This window comes from Chelonoidis abingdonii, chromosome 8, assembly GCF_003597395.2.
Source record: "Chelonoidis abingdonii isolate Lonesome George chromosome 8, CheloAbing_2.0, whole genome shotgun sequence".
NCBI lineage: Eukaryota > Metazoa > Chordata > Testudines > Testudinidae > Chelonoidis > Chelonoidis abingdonii.
The window spans coordinates 64,782,264-64,801,812 of NC_133776.1; the positions used below are offsets into that span (position 1 = coordinate 64,782,264).

The window sequence follows — 19,549 nt, forward strand, 5'->3', positions numbered from 1 at the left end:
AAGAGTACAGCAGCTGCCAGGACAACCCTGCAGGCAGTGTAGGATGCTGTGGATACAGCCTCAAGGTCCATGGCCTCTGCGGTGTCCATGAGAAGGGAGTTGTGGCTTGTGCTGTCTAGGCTGTCCAGTGAGGTGCAAAAATCCTTGCAGGACCTCCCATTTGATGGCAAGGCCTTGTTTGCAGAACAGACAGATGTGAAGCTGTATGGCCTAAAAGATTCCCCCACTACGCTTAAGACACTTGGCCTCTGTCTCGACTCTGGCTAGACTCAGCAGGCTCCCACCCAGGCCACCCACTCTAAATACAAGCCCCCTTATAAAAAGTCATGGGACTATAAGAAATGTCCACTGAGGCAGTCCCGGTCTGCCCCCCAACAGCCTGAATCCTCCAAGGGTAAACAGGCAGAGGAACATCAGATTTGATGGGATTCCTGGGGGCAACCTACCAGTTCACACCAGGGATCCACCCTCGGTAAAGCTTCCCTTCTCCAACCAGTTGTGTGCTCTTCTCCCTGAGTGGTCACGGCTGACTTCGGACCATTGGCTCCTCAACACCACCTCCCAGAGCTACACCCTCCAGTTTACCTCTACCCCATCCAATCACCCTCCACCCCTTCTGGGGGACCCCTCTCACAAGGCCTGCTAGAGCAAGAGGTGGGGCGGCTCCTTGGCTTAGGAGAGGTTGGAGTGGTGCCTGCGGAGTTCAAACGCAAGAGGTACTACTACCGCTATTTCCTTATCCTGAAGGCCAAAGGGGGGCTCAGGACCATCATGGACCTGCAAGGCCTGAACCAGTATGTGGTGAGGCTCAAGTTTCTCATGGTCTCTCTGGCCTTCATCATCCCCTCCCTGGATCCTGGGAATGGTTACTCCGCCCTCGACCTGCAGGATGCGTACTTCCACATTCATATATTCGAGGGGCACAGGCGCTTTCTCTGTTGGGCAGGAGTGTTACCAATTTACGGTCCTCCCATTTGGCCTGTCCATTGCTCCCAGGGTATTCACAAAGTGCATGTCCGTGGTGGCAGCCTACCTCGGATGTTGTAGGGTTCAGATCTTCCCCTCTCTGGAGGACTGGCTGGTCAAGGGTAGCTCCCGGTTCCAGGTACAGGATCAAGTGGTGCTCCTCCTGTTCATGGGCCTGTTGGTGAACAACACCAAGTCCACGTTAGTCCCGATACAGCGCATAGAGTTTATCAGGGCAGTCCTGGACACAACGTCAGCCAGGGCCCTCCCTCTCACCAGACATTGTTTGGTTGAAGATGCTGCAGAAAAGCTTTTGTACGAGAGCAGCTTTGTTAGACAAGAGAGTAATCTGTTACTTAAGTTTAGTCTCTAGAAAGCATGTTATGATTTTGTTTTATATGTAACCTTTTGTTTCCAATGTCCTTACTCATTATCACTTAAATCTTGACTCTTTCATAGAATATCAAGGTTGGAAGGGACCTCAGGAGGTCATCTAGTCCAATCCCATGCTCAAAGCAGGACCAATCCCCAACTAAATCATTCCAGCTAGGGCTTTGTCAAGCCTGACCTTAAAAACCTCTAAGGATGGAGATTCCACCACCTCCCTAGGTAACCCATTCCGGTGCTTCACCACCCTACTAGTGAAAGTTTTTCCTAAAATTCAACCTAAACCTCCCCCATTGCAACTCGAGACCATTACTCCTTGTTCTGTCATCTGCTACCACTGAGAACAGTCTAGATCCATCCTCTTTGGAACCCCCTTTCAGGTAGTTGAAAGCAGCTATCAAATCCCCCCTCACTCTTCTCTTCTGCAGACTAAATAAATAATCCCAGTTCCCTCAGCCTCTCCTCGAAAATCATGCGCTCCAGACTCCTGATCATTTTTGTTGCCCTCCCAAGGACTCTTTCCACATCCTTCTTGTAGTGTGAGGCCCAAAACTGGACACAGTACTCTAGATGAGGCCTCACCAATGTCGAATAGAGGGGAATGATCACGTCCCTCGATCAGTTGGCAATGCTCCTACTTATGCAGCCCAAAATGCTGTTTGCCTTCTTGGCAACAAGGGCACGCAGTTGACTCTTATCCAGCTTCTCATCCACTGTAACCTCTAGGTCCTTTTCTGCATAATTGTTGCCTAGCCATTCAGGCCCTAGTCTGTAGCAGTGCATGGGATTCTTCCATCCTAAGTGCAGGACTCTGCATTTGTCCTTGTTGAACCTCGTCAGATTTATTTTGGCCCAATCCTCTAATTTGTCTGGGTCTCTCTGTATCCTATCTACCACTCCTCTCAGTTTAGTATTCTCTGCAAACTTGCTGAGGGTGCAATCCACGCCGTTGTCCAGATCATTAATGAAGATCTTGAACAAAGCCGGCCCCAGGACTCACCCTTGGGGCACTCTGCTTAATACTGACTGCCAACTAGACACTGAGCCATTGATCACTACCTGTTGAGCCCGATGATCTAGCCAGCTTTCTATCCACCTTAGTCCATTCATCCAGTCCATACTTTTTTAACTTGCTGGCAAGAATACTATGGGAGACCGTATCAGAAGCTTTGCTAAAGTCAAGAAATAACACATCCACTGCATTCCCCTCATCAGAGCCAGTTGTCTCCTCATAGAAGGCAGTTAGGTTAATCAGGCATGACTTGCCCTTGGTGAATGCACACTGACTGTTCCTGATCACTTTCCACTTCTCTAAGTGCTTCAAAATTGATTCCTTGAGGACCTACTCCATGATTTTTCTAAGGACTGAGGTTAGGTTGACTGGCCTGTAGTTCCCCAGATCCTCCTCCTTCCCTTTTTTTTTTTTTTTTTTTTTTTAAAGATGGGCACTACATTTAACCTTTTTCCAGTCATCTGGGACCTCCCCCGATCACCATGAGTTTTCAAAGATAATGGCCAATGACTCTGCAATCACATCCAGCAACTCCTTCAGCACCTTCAGATGCAGCACATCCGGCCCCATGGACTTGTGCTTGTTCAGCTTTTCTAAATAGTCCTGAACCACTGCTTTCTCCACAGAGGGCTGGTCACCTTCTCCCCATATTGTGCAGCCCAGTGCAGTAGTCTGGGAGCAGATCTTGTTCATGATGACAGAGGCAAAAAAGGCATTGAGTACATTAGCTTTTCCCACATCCTCTGTCATTTGGTTGCCTCCCCTATTCAGTAAGGGGTCCACATTTTCCCTGACCACCTTCTTGTTGCTAACACACCTGTAGAAACCCTTCTTCTTACCGTTAACATCCCTTGCTAGCTGCATCTCCAAGTGTGATTTGGCCTTCCTGATTTCACTCCTGCATCCTTGAGCAATATTTTTGATAAGCTTATTGTTTTTCGCTATGAATATATCTCAGTGCTGTGGTATTAAGCAAGGTGCTGGACTGAATCATACAAGCTGGCGGGTGCACTGTTCCCTTGGAGACAGCAGGCCTGGTATTTCTGGGAGTGTTCAGTGGATAAGGGGCTGGATGCTATAGCGGGAGGCTTGAAAGGGGTGCACCTGCTGTTAACCAGAAGGGCAAAGTAAGGACTGGCACAGCGCAGAGTTGACTGACAGGTGTCAGAGAGCTGACACCCAGGTAATGCAAACAAGTCGTCTTCACACTGGAGGCTGGGGTAACAGGATGACTCGCAGTCTAGGGTATCCCAAGAACCATAACCAAATCCACGAGTGGAGGCCTGTGATCTTGTCAAACACTGCTGTATGCAAAGCATGCTTTTTAGTTTGGAGTCAATGAGAACAGAGTGCCCCACAGAGCCTGGAACCAGCATGGTATCACACAAGACCAAAGCTCACATTCACCATGGTGTAATGTTTCAGAGCCATAGAGCAAGGCTGAAATGACACAGGTTATCACCAGCATCTCGGAGCTAGAGAAACATTATCAATTTCTGTGCATTTCTTATGGCAAGATAAGATCACCCATGAGGCTCTGCAAAGAAGTAGCAAACAGGATTGAAGCAGTGCTTATAGTCGTGCAGCTGTACTGGACTGAGTACTGTCCCTGTGTGAAATATGTCAGGCGCCCAAGGAGTGTTGCGTTAACTCTCTTAATGGGCAAAACATCAGCTGGTAGACAGGAAAAGAGAGGTCCTGAAAAGCATGTCATTGTTAAATAGATATTAACCTATGGGAAAACTCCAGTGGCGTACAAATCCCATTTGCGAAGCCAGTGGTTCTCAAACTTTTTTTTTCCCCCATGGACCACTTGAAAATTGCTGAGGATCTTGGCGGACCACTTAATGATCTTTCCAAATGTTTGTACCATTAGCTAGCTATGGTAAAGTGCTTTGGATGAAAGCGCTATATAAAAAAAAGTAATAAACTTTTTTTGTTCTACAAATAAGCACACAACTCGTTTTCGTATCAGTAGTTTTACCTTTCTAATGCGATAGATGTGCCCTCTCTCTCCTTCTGCGACAGCCCACGAGCTGTGGCTGGGAAAGAGAGGGGTCTCTTCCTCACCACAGCAGCCCCCGAGCTGGGACAGGGAAGGAGAGTGGTCTCTTCCCCCGTCGCAGCAGCTGCTAAGCTAGGGAAAGTCACCTCTTTCTCTGGCCGCTGCAGCCCTGCACGTTCCAAATTTCCCCCACCCCCTTCTCTCATCCCACTGCAGCCTCCCACCTACCCCCTATTCCCCCCCCAAGGCCACCACCTCACCTTACTTGTGCGTCTTCTCCAGGATCCAGGCACCTAATTAGTGGAGTCACACCTGTGTGGCTCAACTAATTAGGTGGGTGGCCCTTCATTCTTTTGTATGCGGTCACTTAGGCGCACACCTTAGCAGGAACTATCTGCAGACCACCTGAATGATGCTCGCAGACCACAGTTTGAGAACGTCTGAGCTAAGCCAAAGTTAACCATAGCACAGAAAGCTTAAAAGGAAGATATGTTGGTCAAGAAGAGGACACTTTGTCAGCTAGCATAGCAGGAATGAGATGCAGCCACCCTGCTCTTTCCAACATGTGGAAAGGCCTGTAAATCAGATAATGGACTCCTTAGCAGTCAGTACTTCAGTATAAGCTTTTGTTAAAATGGCCATCTCTGACCCAAAGGATAATGGATGATGACATTAGTTGGAAGAGGTGTGTGGGCTCCTAGGACTGGAATAACAGGGATGCTGGGAATTGGAATGGAAGGGCACAGAAGTATAGGAAGTTTGCCCTAAGTACACAGCATGTACTTGGCACTAGCTGCCACAATTTAATCACTCACTTTCATAAGCACTAGCTTGCTCTCAGTTTAAAACCAATGAGCAGTCTCTTCAGATGTTTAGGAGATGGGGTTGAAAATGAAATGTGCAGGGAGTGTTTTTGTACTGGAAGGTCTAATGTCTATAGGAAAGGAATGAAACCATTCATTCATTCAAACCTCTTATGTGCCCCCGTTCCTCTCCCCCCAAACAAAGTTTTGTGTCTACTGGAGCTTTAGTTGCAGCTTCCATCTGGAGGCTGTTTCCAGTGACTGGAAGTTAAAATCTCTAGATGCCAGCTTCCTTTTGTCATTCCTAGCTTGCCTGCTGTGAAGTAAGGGATACTGCATCTTTAACCTTCTTCTGTTCAGCTAAAATCCTCCCTCTTTCAAAGGAGGGCCAAGAGTCCGCTCATGTGACTGTCAGCTGGTGACGACATGCTCAGTGCAGAGAGCCCGGCAGTACTGGAAAGGGAGGAGAATGCAGCAAGTGCCACTGTAAAGGAAGTTACCCTACAGTCCCTTTCACCAGTCTCCTGGAGCCAAATGGCCATGGGACAGGCTTCAAACAATGCTTCTGTGGAGAGGAAAAAATCCAAATGAGGGTAAGGAGACTGCTGAAGGGAGCATGTGTCTTGGCTAATTGTATCAACACACTGCAGCAGCTGTTAAGGAGCAATGGTTAAACTGCTGGTCATCGTGCTGATGCTGCGGGTTTGATTTCTCCGCTCCTAAGAGAGAATGGTGGCTGCAAAGGGCTAAGAATGAATATTGGATTTCTGTTCTCTGATTGTGTCATGCAAATTGCTGGAAACAAGTGATTCCTTTCCTTTATGCAAAGCAGTTCTGTTACCAGATTCCCTCTAACAGAGGAGGGCTGGGGCATCCTGGAGAAAACTGTCCCTCCCAAGTGCAGTAACCTTTTTATTGCCGCATTAGTTGTGCAATGGACACTGAATGATGCACTGGGTAGGTGCATATGCTGCTTTATTTTAAATTAGATTTGTCAGTATTGTTCGCAGTTAGTCTGAAGGATTTTTAATCAAGGAAAATCTAAATGGAGCATTGACACTTTTTTTGGCAGGTGGGGGGAGAGGGTGAACTTGCTAAAATGTCTATGTTAAAATGCCTCACTTCTGGCTATAGGGAGTCTTCCTGTTCTCATGTCAGCTGGTGTATTTGGCTGCAGGCTCAAGTATTAATTGATGATCTAATTGTGCAAATTAGAGAAGGGGAAAATCTGTTTGGTCATCTTGTCCATGACAGGGCAGGACTGTGCTGCTCCAGTCTTATGGCCCCTCCTTCTATTTTGGATCTGTCTGTAATCAGGCCTAGTGTTTTGTTCTGTCATGAACAGGGACAGGAAATGCAGCCCTGGTAAATATTTATTACTACCAGCCATCTTATAGTTCAGTATTGCTCTTGGAAATGTAAGGATGTTTCTTTTTATATTGTGTTTAAAGATGAACATGTCCATTCTCACGTTCTTGCTGTGCTTTGTCAGGACTCTTGGATCCCATTTTCCAATGAAAAAATGAATAATTCTCTTAAAGATGTTCGAGTGATGCTCTGATGAATGAAGTTTTTCTATCCATCAAACAGGTGCTACCTGGAGAGCAGTACTGTGCGCACACATCCCTGACCTGGACAGGCTAGTTCTAGGGGTCCAAATGGAATGGACTATGAAGAGTGAATTTCCTACTTGACCTTTTAACTGGGACTTCCAACATCCGTTGTGGTGATAGTGATGGTGCCTGTTCTATGGGCAGGTATCTGCTTGTCTACACAGCAAGTTACCGTGTTGCAAGCTGAGGAGTGAATCTCCAGCACACTAGCTTGCTGCATAACATCATCCTGTGTGCATGTTGCTACAGCGCATGTCGCTTGGTATGCTAGGCTGTGCTCCGGGACTTTCACTGCGGAGTAGCAGCATCCACGTGGAACGTTACTGTGCAGTGAGCTGATGAGCTGTAGGTTCCCACCTCGGCTTGCTGCACAGTAACTTGCCCTGTAGGGGAGACCCTTATAACTTACCCATGATGCATAGGTATCACAGGAGTCTCCAAAGAGTGGATGACTTAATCATAACTGAAGTTTGTTACCTATGATCTCCTGCTATGCGTTCAGGCTGCATAGCATGCTTTGCTGTGTGTATTCTTTGTGCTTTTTGTACTTTGGCTGCTTTGCGGTGATCCTCAGCTGGGAGAAGGTTCTGTGGCAGTTAGGAGCCGGGAGATATCCCAGGAGAGCAAATCTGATTGTGTCTTGGAGGGATGTAGACTGAATAATAATAGCATTTTATTGATCCTTTTCAGTCAACCTTCAGCAGTGGGAAGGGCTTTATGCGAAGTCAAAATAATGTGGTTTAATAGATGAGCTTTCCCAAGGACCATTGCACTGCTTTTGAAACTGTGGGTCACTTTCATTGATCAAGAATTCATCCTTTACTTGCTGTCTTAAGTTTTAATCAGCAGAGTTTCCATGAGATTTTAATTTATGTGCCTTTCTGGTATCCCCAAAGGATAGCATAGTTAGTTCTCTGTTCACTGTTACTGAACATAGTGACCCCATAAAACTCATACCAAAGTGTGTACATCAGGGCACTTCCTGGCACATACCTAAATCTGTCTCGTTGCTTTGCTCTTAAAACCGTGATCTGAAGCTGTTTCATTCTTTGAGTCAATAATAATAGAGCAAAATAATGCTTATTCCATTCCTAGCAAGAACAGTTTTCTCATGCTCCACAAATGGTGTCTGGTCACATAGGGTATGTCTACACTGAGATAAAAAGCCCATGGCATCCAGTCTCAGAGCCCAGGTCAGCTGACTCCAGCTGCAGAGCTAAAAATACCAGTGTAGACATATGGGCTTGGGCTGGAGCCAGGGCTCTGAGACCCTTTCCCCCTCATCTCCAAGCCCAGGCTCCAGCCCGATTCTGAACATCTACACTACAATTTTATAGCTCCAGGAGTCTGAATCAGCTGACTCGAGCCAGCTGCAGCTGGGCTGTAGGTCTCTTATGTTCCTTTAGTTCAAGTTGTTCTCCAGTCTGGTTGTTAAATAGTATTAAAAGCTGCTAATACGTTTTTTTAACATTACTTTTCCAGCTAAGCAATTGCTGTAATTACTAGAGGGGTATTATGCAGTTGTGTGTGGGGGGACTGTTTCTTTGAGACAGTCTTTCTATTTAATATAGCACATGCTATTAAAATTTGGGACACCTTGAACTAAAATGGTTAAGAGCATGCACTAGTCTTATTCCTTGTTGTTTTGAAGCTAGTACTGTGACTGGAAGTATAGCCATTTGCATCAGTCACCTAAGTTGCCTTATTTTACCATTTTGCTTCCTCCATCTTTGTGTTAGTGCCCGGAGAGAGGCGAGGGCGTACTCCTCTTTGGTGTATATTTTATAGGTGGTATTTCTTTTGTTTGTTCTAGAAGTATACTTGGGTCATAATGACTGCAGGTAGCTGCATACTGATTGAATGTTATCTGAAGGTTATGGTCTGTACCAGTTGTGTATGAGCTCCAAATGTTAGCAGTTTTTGTCCTTTATTTTCCAGGAGAGGATAGTGCTTGGGATTTTTGTGGGGGTTATTTAAACAGCAAAGGCTATCAAGGCTGAAACCAGCTTACCCACTCTTTATTTTTAAGCTGCTATCCTCAAGTGTAAAGACAGTGTCACAGATGACAGACAAAGCTAAATCTTTCTATAATGCTTTCAATGGAAACTGGGTGTGCTCAGCACCCCTGCAAATTGGGCACAGGGGTTTCACATCAGGCTTACAAAATCTGTGAATGTTTCCAGAAAAGTTGACTGTAACCTGGTCAGTTTTGTACTGAATGAAAAGAAGCAAGATAAATAGGCCATTCTGTAGTGCTGGACAGGCATGCTACAAGACTCACCTGGTAGTCTTTACTGGGGAGGAGGACATTGATTATGGGACTTTCTTGGGAACCTGTGGGAAGTGAGTTTGGGAAGATACTGTAGGTTTGTCTGGTTTGGGGATCATGCTTTTTCTTACAGTATTCTGTATAAACTGCAGTGCAGTCTGATAAGTACAGTAAACACATTTGAATGCTTATTTCAACATTGTAATTCTCTCCCTCTTCCTCTCCTTCCCCCTCCCCTAAGTGTATGGGTTTTTAAATTTGATTTAGGATTGTCCATGAAAAATAGCTGAACTGACTTCTGAAACCATGGCTTGGTCTATTGGTACACACAAATTGATGGAAGATTGAGTGAATTCTCTCCTACCGCTACTCTTGCTGAACAAAATTAACCAAGGAAAGAAAGGACACAAAGAGAGAAAATTCTTTAGTTGCCTATACTCTAATGCTCACAGTAACAGACGAATTGAAATTGCTCATTTATGATCATAAATTCTATCTAGTTGGTATTACTGAAACCTGGTGGGATGATTCATATGATTGGAATATTAAAAACAATGATTATATAACCCATTTAGGAAGGATCTAGTGATGGTGGGAAATGGGGAGGGTAGTGGCACTCTGTCAGAAATGGCATTACTTGTTTCCGAGTCACTGATAATTTTGAAGCAAATTATCCTGAATGGTTTTGGATCAATGTCATAACAGAACAAGTACAATGTTTGCTACAGACCCCTCTAGGGAATAGGATGACCATATCCTTATACACCTATCTGTAATGTGTAAGGAAAAACACCCTTGTGATCATGGGGGACTTCAGTTTGAGTAACATGCTGGAGGCCTCATGCCATCAATACTAAAACATTCTTTGGAGTTTCTAAACATTCTAGATGACGATTTCTTAACTTAAAAAGTGTTGGCAGCCAACATGGGAATTCTATATTCTGAATTCTGGAACTGATCACAGAACTAAAAGTAATCGTTGCTTAGGTACAAGTGATCATGACTTGATCACTTAAAATGTCCAGGAAGAATAAAGTCCAGAAGAGTAAAATATAATTATGCGCGCATGCGCGCGCACACACACACACACACACACACACTTGGTGCTTTAATAGGGCCAATTTCACAAATCTGAAAACAATTCTGAGCCAAATTAGCTAGGAGGAAGAATTTAATAAGGAAGATGTGAATGATAATTGGGAATAATTTAACACCTTACTAGGTGCCCCAAAAGCCCCATTCCCACAACTGAGGAAGAAAGCAATGCTGGTTAAAAAAACCAATTTGCTTTAGGGAAAAAGTCGCTGTAAACAATAAAAATAAAATAACAAATGGAAGAAAGGGGAAGATCATAGTAATGAATATTAATCAGAAGTTAAGAATTGTAGAAAATTGATGAGGGAAATGTAGGTACACAAGATGAAATCGATGACCAGCTGAGTTAAGTACAATAAGGAGTTATGTAAATATTTTAGAAACAAAAAGAATCCTGATAGTGGCACTGGTCCATTACTAGATAGAAATAGTAGAATTAGCAATAATGTAGAAAAGGCAGAAGTGTTCAATAAATATTTCTGTTCTGAATTTCGGGGAAAAAACAGATGTTTTAGTCTTATATGGTGGTGATGATTTTTCCATTCCACTAGTATCTCTAGAAGATGTTAAACAGAAGCTACTAAAAGTTAGACATCTTAAAATCAGCAGGTCCAGATAACTTGCATCCAAGAGTTTTGAAAGAGCTGGCTGAGAAACTTGTTGGAGCGTTAATGCTGGTTTTCAGTACGTCTTGGAGCACTGGGGAAATTCCAGAAGATTGGGTGATAGCTAATGTGCCAGTTTTTAAAAAAATTTAAACAGGATGACTTGGGTAATTTATAGGCCAGTCAGCCTAATATTGATGCTGGGCAAGATAATGGAGCGGCTAAAACAGGACTCGATATTTAAAAAATTAAAGGAGGATAATGTAATTCATAGAAATCAATATGAGTTCATGGAAAATGCATCCTGTCAAACTAATTTTCCTATTTTTGACAAAGATTACAAGTTTGGTTGATAAAGGTAATAGTGTTGATGTAATATGCTCTAAACTTCTGTAAGGGGTTTGACTTGGTACCACATGACATTTTGATAAACTCGAATGATATAAAATTCATATAGCACACATTAAATGGATTAAAAACTGACTGGTCTTAAAATGTAACTAAATGGTGAATCATCAAGTGGGTATTTCCCCTTTGAGGTCTGTCAGGGATCGGTTCTTGGCCCTACACTATTCAACACTTTTTTATCACTGACTTGGTTTTGTTTTCTTTCATCACTGATCATTTGTGGAGGACACAAACATTGTGGGAGTGGTAAATAATGAAGAGGACAGGTCACTGATTCAGCACGATGTAGTTCACTTAGTAAACTGGGTGCAAGCTAACAATATGCATGTTATAACTGCTAAATGTAAATGTGTACATCTAGGAACAAAGAAAGTAGGCCATACTTATAGGATGGAGAACTCTGTCCTGGGAAGCAGTGGTGGATAATCTATAGAATACGAACTCCTAATGTGATGCTGCATCCAAAAGAGGTAATGCGATCCTGGGATGTATAAGCAAGGGAATCTCGAGTAGGAGCAGAGAGGTTACTTTACCTCTGGATTTGGCACTGGTGCAACTGCTGCTGGAATCCTGTCTGGTTCTGATCCCCACAGTTCAAGAAGGATGTGGCTAAATTAGAGGGGTCAGAGAAGAGCCACGAGAAATTATTAAAGGATTAGAAATCGTGCCTTAGAATGATAGTCAAAGATCTATTTAGCATAACAAATAGATGGTTGAGGGGTGACTTTATTACAGTCTGAGTACTGACATGTGGAATAAGTATTTAATAGTGGGCTCTTCAATCTAGCAGAGCAAGGTATAACATGCTGGAAGTTGAAGCTAGGCAAACTCAGACTGGAAATGAGGTGTACGTTTTAAATGAGGAGTGTACTTAACCATTGGAATAATTTACCAAGGGCTGTGGTGGGAGTTTCACTACCAGCTTTTAAATCCAGATTGGATGTGCTTCTAAAAGATCCACTCTAGAAATTATTTTGGGGCTGTCATAAGGTATAATTCCCAAATCTGAACCTTAGTGTCCAAAATTTGGGTACCTGCATGAATTCCTCTAAGCTTAATTACCAGCCTAGATCTGATAGCACTGCCACCACCTAAAAATATAGTGTTTTGGGGCACTCATCTCCCCAACCTTCCCTGGGGACCCCAAGAACCCAAACCCCTTGGGTTCTTAAAACAAGGAGAAATAAACCATTCCCCCTTCTCCCCCCCTCCCAGACTTTCCCTCCCTGGGCTATCCTGAGAGATACTGAACCAACCTCTTTAAATCACAATACAGAGAAGCATATCCCTTCCCTTCCACAAAGAGGCAAACAGATTCAAGGCAAACAGAGAGAGATTCTACCTCTCCCCCATCCCGTCTCCCCCCACCAGTCCTGGTGAGTTATCCCAATCCCCTGGGATAAAACAAGGGAAACAAGAAAAAAATCAATCAGGTTCTCTAAAAAGAAATCTTTTAATAAAAGAAAGGAAAAAGTAAAGAATTATCTCTGTAACTTCAAGATGTAAATATACGGGTCCTAAGCTTACAAACACACAAGAACTTTTCCCCCCGTACCAATACAAATCAAAATATTCCAGCAACTACACACATAAAATTAACAGCAGAATCCACAATTGCAATAGAGTGAACAAACGAAAAGCCTAAACGCTGTTTTTACTTACTATTTGAACAGAAACTTAGAGAAGCCTGTAGTAATGTCTGGTCTCTCAGACCCCCCGAGAGAAGAACACACAACGACAAGAACACACACAAAAGCTCCCTCTACTCAAATTCAGAAATATCTTGTTCCTGATTGTCCTCTGGTCAGGGTTTGGTTCCCTGTTGTTAACCCTTTACAAGTAAAGAGACATTAACCTAACAATCTGTTTATGACAGGGCAGTTCCTGCTTCTGTGTATACAGAATTAGATCAGAGGTGGCCAAGGTGGCCTGCGTGTACGGTCCTGTCGGCTCCTGATCCTGCCTGGAGGCTAGCCCGGCCCCTCCTGCAGCCGGGCTGGGGGTTGGCTAGGGGCAGGGGATCCAGGGGGGCAGTCAGGAGAGGGAGCAGGAGCGGTGATGGGAGTTCTGGGGAGGACGTCAGGGGATGGGGAACAGGGGCGATTGATGAGGGGAGGTTCTGGGGGGAGGGGAATTAGATAGTCGGTCCCGGAGGGGCAGTTAGGGCAGGGTCCTGGACAGGGCAGTCAGGGACAAGGAGGGGGGTTTGAATGGGTTTGAGGGCGCAGTAGGTGGGAGGGGTTGGATAGTGGGCGGGGGCCAGGCTGTATGAGGAGGCACAGCCTTCCCTGCCTGGCGCTTCATACAGTTTTGCATCCCGATATTGTCCTCGGGCCAAAAAGTTTGCCCACCCCTGGACTAGATGATCAAAATGGTCCTTTTGGTTTCAGAATCTATGAACTCCTTTGTATAATAGAGCAGTACACCCTTTCTGGATAGCTCTTTAAGGGAGCTGTATCACAGTAGTGTACTTGCGCTGAGTGAGCATATAATAGATTTACTAGCTGCTGAGTCTGTGTTCTGAGGACTGCATGGACTGGCACTTGCTTTATTAAATGCTTCAGAGTTTGGAGGAATCCTGGGTGTTGATGGGCTGCTAAAGAGCAATTTGTATTACATATTTTTAAGGTATCTCCAGGTTCTGTGTTCCAGTGACTGTTTGGGAGACTCATTTGTGAAACTTCCTGCTGCTTTATAATACATTTACATGTGCTCTGACTCTCCAAATTTAGAGTGCAGTGAGTGTGTCACCAATCTACATCCCCCCATACCTGGGCCAAAACACAAAGGGGCAGAGTTGCAGGGAAGTGTAAAGCTGGAGTGCCATCACTGGCATCCAGTTAAGCTTTCTTTTAATGCCCCTGCCTTGTCCATTCTGTACAGAGTCAGCATATTGGACATTCCATTGCATGAGATGCCTCCTTTTAGCAAAGGTGTTGGAATGTTCTGCCATACAACCTGTCTGAGAATCTTTGGGTGCTTCTGTAAGTTACAAATCTTGCTGGATGTTCTTATAAGGACTGTAAAAGAGAATCAAGGGGTCCTAACACCTTAAGGGTACTCTTACAGTCAACAGAATGCTCCAGAATGTGTGGTTCATAAATTAATTTCTGTAAGTCATGGTTCCAAGGTAGAGTTTCTTCGGAAACATTTTCTCTCCTACAATAAGTGATCTTCAGAGGACGGAGGAAAATACTGTATACTCATTTATGAGCTTAATCTAGCAATCAATAAAACTGGATCAGCATGTATGAAGTCATCTTACAGGGCCTCCTGACAACCACCATTCAGCGGCATTCGTTAGCTGGTAACAGTTCTTCAAGCAGCCCTTCCAAGAGCACATTTTATTGTGCTATTTGCCTTTAGCTTGCGATTAGATTTTTCATTTCATTAATGATTAAAAGCTAGTACCTGAAGCCTCAGTAAGAATTGGGAAGCCTTGAATTACTTGGTCTGTAGAGAGAACTTATGAGAGGGAATGCCTGTAAAATGAAAGCTTCCTTAAAGGAGGCAAAACTGACTGGAAAACTATTATTCATGGGTAAAATATCCATTAACTGACTTAATTCTCATTGTAACCTGGGGAGTCCTTGCTGCTTGAACATCTGCGGGCTTTAGAAGAAAAAAATACATGGAATAAGTATTAAAGGAATCCGCTGGTATTGACCAGGATCAAAGATTTGTGCCTGCATACATAAAGGAATGAAGGCTTTGTCTGATTTACACAGGAAGAATTTGTTCCACATATATTAATCTGTCAAAAAAGCCGCATGATTTCCTTGGATAGGGTTTAAAAGACCTTTGTTTTATTCCCCCTCCCCCCCGCCCTTTGTTCTAGCCCCTTCATATCTTCAAATCATGTGAAAAAGCACTTTAAGAAGCACATTTCAAAGGGGCAGAGAACAAATGTTAGGCTGATGTGTTTTGAGGCTTTTTTTCGGATTAATGGTGATTTAAATTTTCTGTAAAACAGAATATTAATGCAGCAATGGATTAATGAATATTTTGCAGGTGGAGAAGAGTTACATTTTTATCACATAAGAAAAAATGCATTTCAAACTCGTCACAAAAGGGCACACTTTTCTTCTCTCTTGGCTTCATGTTCAGTGGCTTTATTCTTGGGGGAGAGCATGAGTAGGCCACTGGACCGAGTGTCAGGAGATCTGGGTTGTGTTCTCATCTTTGTCCCCTTGGGCAAATAATTTTGCTTACCTTCTGTGCCTGTTTTCCTTCCCACCCTTTGTCTTACCTTGTCTATTTAGGTTGTCAGCTCCTGGGGGCATGAACTCTTAGTATGTGTATATACAGTGGCTATTACAACAAGGTCCCAGTCTCAGCTGAGACCTCTTTGCTGTGCTCTAATACAATTCATATGCAGCGGATCTCTTGTTCGTTTTGTTTTTTCTAGCATTATGTTGCTTGCTGCTATTGTCATCTTCATTATGGAGCTGTTTGTTTTCCCTACTTGCCTCCTGTTTTTAGCATGCATTTTCTTAAATGCCACTCTGTATAGGTCAGTGATACTGATGGTTGAAGATGTCTTAACACCAGGACTCGAAAAATCTATCTCTTCCCCTTCCCCCCCCCCCCCTTATAATTCTAGTCTTTACATTTGGGAGGAGGGAGATTCTCTTCCAAGTGTCAGCGAAGCAGCGTAACCCAGGGCTGCTCCTCAGGGTCAGCTGCTCTAGGTACTGCTTTTAGGAGACAAGAGTTCTGGGAGGAAGAAGGGTGGGTGGGTTTGCAGAGCGGTATGCAGGGATCTGTCCACCAGAGCAGAGGGCTCTGAGACTTGCAGAAAGGAGGGAAGATCTACGATGAATGGATTTATTGCAAGGACGGGGCTGCACAACGCTGATTTGTGTGGGGAGTTGCTATAAATATATTTATTGTGGAGTGAGAGGCTGTTTTCACTTGATTTATTAGGAGTTGCTGCTTTTTGTGATGAGGTGCAGCATTAATGGATCTAGTTGTGTTGGGAGGGATTGCTTTATCTGGGAGATCAGAGTTCAGTTGGTTGCAGACTAGGATCTTCCATTCCAGCCTGCAGGAGACAAAGTAGCTTGGGACACCCCAGTGTATATCAGCCTGTTGAGGAATCTTGGGTTAGTGGTTTGTAGGGTAAATTTTTCAAGCCTTTTGGCTAATGCTTTTTGCTTCCTGTGCCTCCCGCATCTCTCTAATCTGTTGGAGTAGCTACCAAATGAACGCCTCACTCAGGACTTGCTCCCAGGGCTGCTCATCCTCTGCTCCGCCAGCTGTAACACTTTGAGTTTTGATATTTTTTGAAAATATTTGCTGTAGTTTTAAATAGGACTAAGTTGCTCTCCGCTTTCCCAAGACAGCAAGGTATAGTTATGAATCCCTCCAGGGGGTATTGTCGGTCATACTCATGAAAGCCAGGGACTAAAATCAGTGGCTACTGCCAGACGTTAATGCCAGCCCACTCCACGCTGTATGTCAGTCATCCTTGGACAGACAATTGTGGTCATGTTACAGGATGGTTATATGACATGAACCATTATTCACTATGGTCTTTAAGAACACAAGCGTATCTAATGCATGAGTATGTTGTGCTACTTAGTCACTGGTAGACTGACTTGTTCTCTCAACAAATCTGTGTGCTCAAGAAGTGATTGAATAACTACCTGCCTTTACCTAAGACTGCATTCATCAGCTCTATTGGCATCCTAAGATGTGGAGAATGTTGGAATTAATGCAGATGCTCTTACCTTTCATTCGTTTTGATTTTCAGGGTTCTCCTTATACAATGGAGGAGGGATGAATGGCACAAGCCAGATGATGGATTTTCTGGAGGAACCTCTGCCTGGTGTGGGTACCTATGAAGATTTCAATACTATAGACTGGGTGAGAGAAAAGTCCAGAGACCGGGACAGGCACAGAGAGGTAAGTTTGTTTCTTGTTGCTTTGCTTTTCGCTGGTGGTGCAAAGCAGAATTGTCTGCATATAAACCTCTATCTCCTTGTCTCTGAATACTTTAATCTTGGGACACTTACAGGAGTATCTGAGGGTGGAAGGGTTTCTCCCAGTGAGTGACCCGAGCACTATTCCACAGATGATCTTTTAGTCCAAGGAAACGGTACAAAATTTTACCAGAAATCAAAATGTACCAGGTGTATGAGCCCTGCATCTCTGTGCAAGGCTTGTTAGTCTCTCGGAATGGCACCCGGGATTGAGGAATTGAGCCAACTGAATTTATCCCATCTTTTCCTGAGTTTCTCTGCATCCAAGATGTGGGAGGTTTCTGGGAACTGCATTACTATTATTAGGGGATAATATCTGAACTGAGGAAGATAGCGAACATACTATGTACATGGTTTTGTTTGTAAGGAAGAGAGAGATTTCTTTTTGATCATATAATGGCTATTATCAAACAATAAAAATGTAGCCATTAATTTTCAGCCTTGAAACCATGTTCTCTGTTGGAGAAGACTAAAGTGAAGTAACTCATGAGTTCCTTTCCCAGTGCTTTCTGATAGTGTGTGGTGAAGGAATTGGTTTAGAATGGCAGAGAGTGCCTGAAATGGGGAATTAAGCTCTCTGACATGCTCCTGTATCATAAGACACTTGTTGGCAAGCTTTTTTAAGGCAGTGAGTGGCCTAAGCATGTTAAGTATAACTCTGTTTGCCAAAGTATTCTTTTGAAAGTTACATTGAGCATGACACAGTAGCCTCTGTCTTAACAAGTGAGGAGTCCCCAAATCTAAGACTGCCAGTCAGCACAGGAAAGGTGACAATCCTGTGTGATGCTCAGACTATCCCAAAGAGGAACAAGTACTAAAGACCCTGTAAGCAACTGTGTAGATGCTTCAAGCATGATTCCTCCCACCCCCACAGCTCCTTCATCGCTGTCTGTGATGGGAACAAAACCAAAGGGATTACATAGAAAAGAAAATGAAAAACCAGCGACTGGCATGAATAGCCTCGTTGAGAAATGCCCAGACAGGCTGCTAATAATGCTACCTCCTCTGTACAAATAAATTCAGACCAGGTCAAACCAAAAATTACTAACTGGCCAAAAAGATCAGATTGCAACCATAAAAAGAAACCTACAGCAGATAATTTATCCTTTCCAAAAACTCCCTCCTCCCGCCTCACTGGGTCAGTAGTAGCTATGCTCATAAACAAACCAGCTTTTGCTGCTAAAAGGCAAAATCTAAAGAAAAAAGTAATTAAAATCCTTCAGCCAGAAAGGTGTCTGCTAACCTTTTTTATTCCAGTTAATGGGGATTTGTTGTTTGGCTAATAGGTCTTTTACCCAGAAGGAATAATGGACTATGTACTGGGACTTGCATCAGAATTGTTAGTGCACTCAATACCCCCCATTTGATCCTTTCATACAGCCTTCAAGAGCAGTAAGATGAGCAAACTTAAAATAGTCTCAAATGTTAGGTAAACTTTATAGGCGCAGAGCCTTAGAAGAAGTTATCAACCCTTATCTTAGACACAGTTCTGAGTCTCAAGTATTAAGAGACCTCCTCAGAACAGTTGCAGCAGAGAATCCTGTGGCACCTTATAGAGTAACAGACGTTTTGGAGCATGAGCTTTCGTGGGTGAATACCCACTTCGTCAGATGCTCATGCTCCAAAACGTCTGTTAGTCTATAAGGTGCCACAGGATTCTCTGCTGCTTCTACAGACCCAGACTAACATGGCTACCCCTCTGATACTTCAGAACAGTTGAATACCTCTGAACCAAAATGTCTGGCCTGAAAAAACATGTTGAAATAACCTTTCCATTAACGGGGATTTATACACACGCATGCAAGGTCTTGACAATCTTAGAAATTGAGTTTATCACAGATCAGAGTCTACTTGAGTGCTCAAATTAACGCCCAGCCTCTGCCATTCCTCCCCTAGTCAAGGGACTAGATTGAACGCACTAAGCGTTTGTACCCTGCTGAAAAATATGTATCTATCTAGGAATTAGTATACTAATTGAGGGTGCATGGCATGATGACAGGTGGACATGGAATGCTCTGAAGTAGTTCTGTTTCCACAAACTGCTCAGGACAACAGTCCTATTAATAGTAAAAATGCTGGATTTGAGAGAACTAAAGAATGACATGCAAGTTTGTATGTTTAAATGGGAAAAGACATTTAAGGTGAGAGTTTGAATTAATCTTTGCTTTGATTTTCCTGGTTTTGGGAAGCTTAATTGTCCTTGAACCACTCTACATAATGCATTGCTTGCAATACTGAATGTTTTGATTTTGGAAACCCTGCATTTCCTGGGTACAATCATGTGATTAAAGGACAGTGTTTGAACCTTAAGTCTGAATTTTTTGTATTGGTGGGAGAAACTCAGACCCTGATTACTGTTAGTATTTTTCCAGGATTAATTAAAAACATCTGCTTCTGAAATA

The 19,549-nt window shown here is 43.6% G+C and overlaps 1 protein-coding gene across 4 annotated transcripts in view; it reads left to right on the forward strand.

The window, feature by feature from the left end:
* LOC116829119 (H(+)/Cl(-) exchange transporter 5) overlaps positions 1 to 19,549 on the forward strand; it is a 102,833-nt gene that overhangs the window by 60,137 nt on the left and 23,147 nt on the right. For 3 of the 4 annotated variants that reach the window (XM_032787748.2, XM_032787746.2, XM_032787749.2), the window contains one exon: positions 16,919 to 17,070. In XM_032787748.2, coding sequence (XP_032643639.1) covers positions 16,919 to 17,070 — 152 coding nt within the window. Of the gene's footprint in view, positions 1 to 5,599; positions 5,767 to 16,918; positions 17,071 to 19,549 lie in introns of those variants that run through there. The other variant, XM_032787750.2, reaches the window with a different exon arrangement.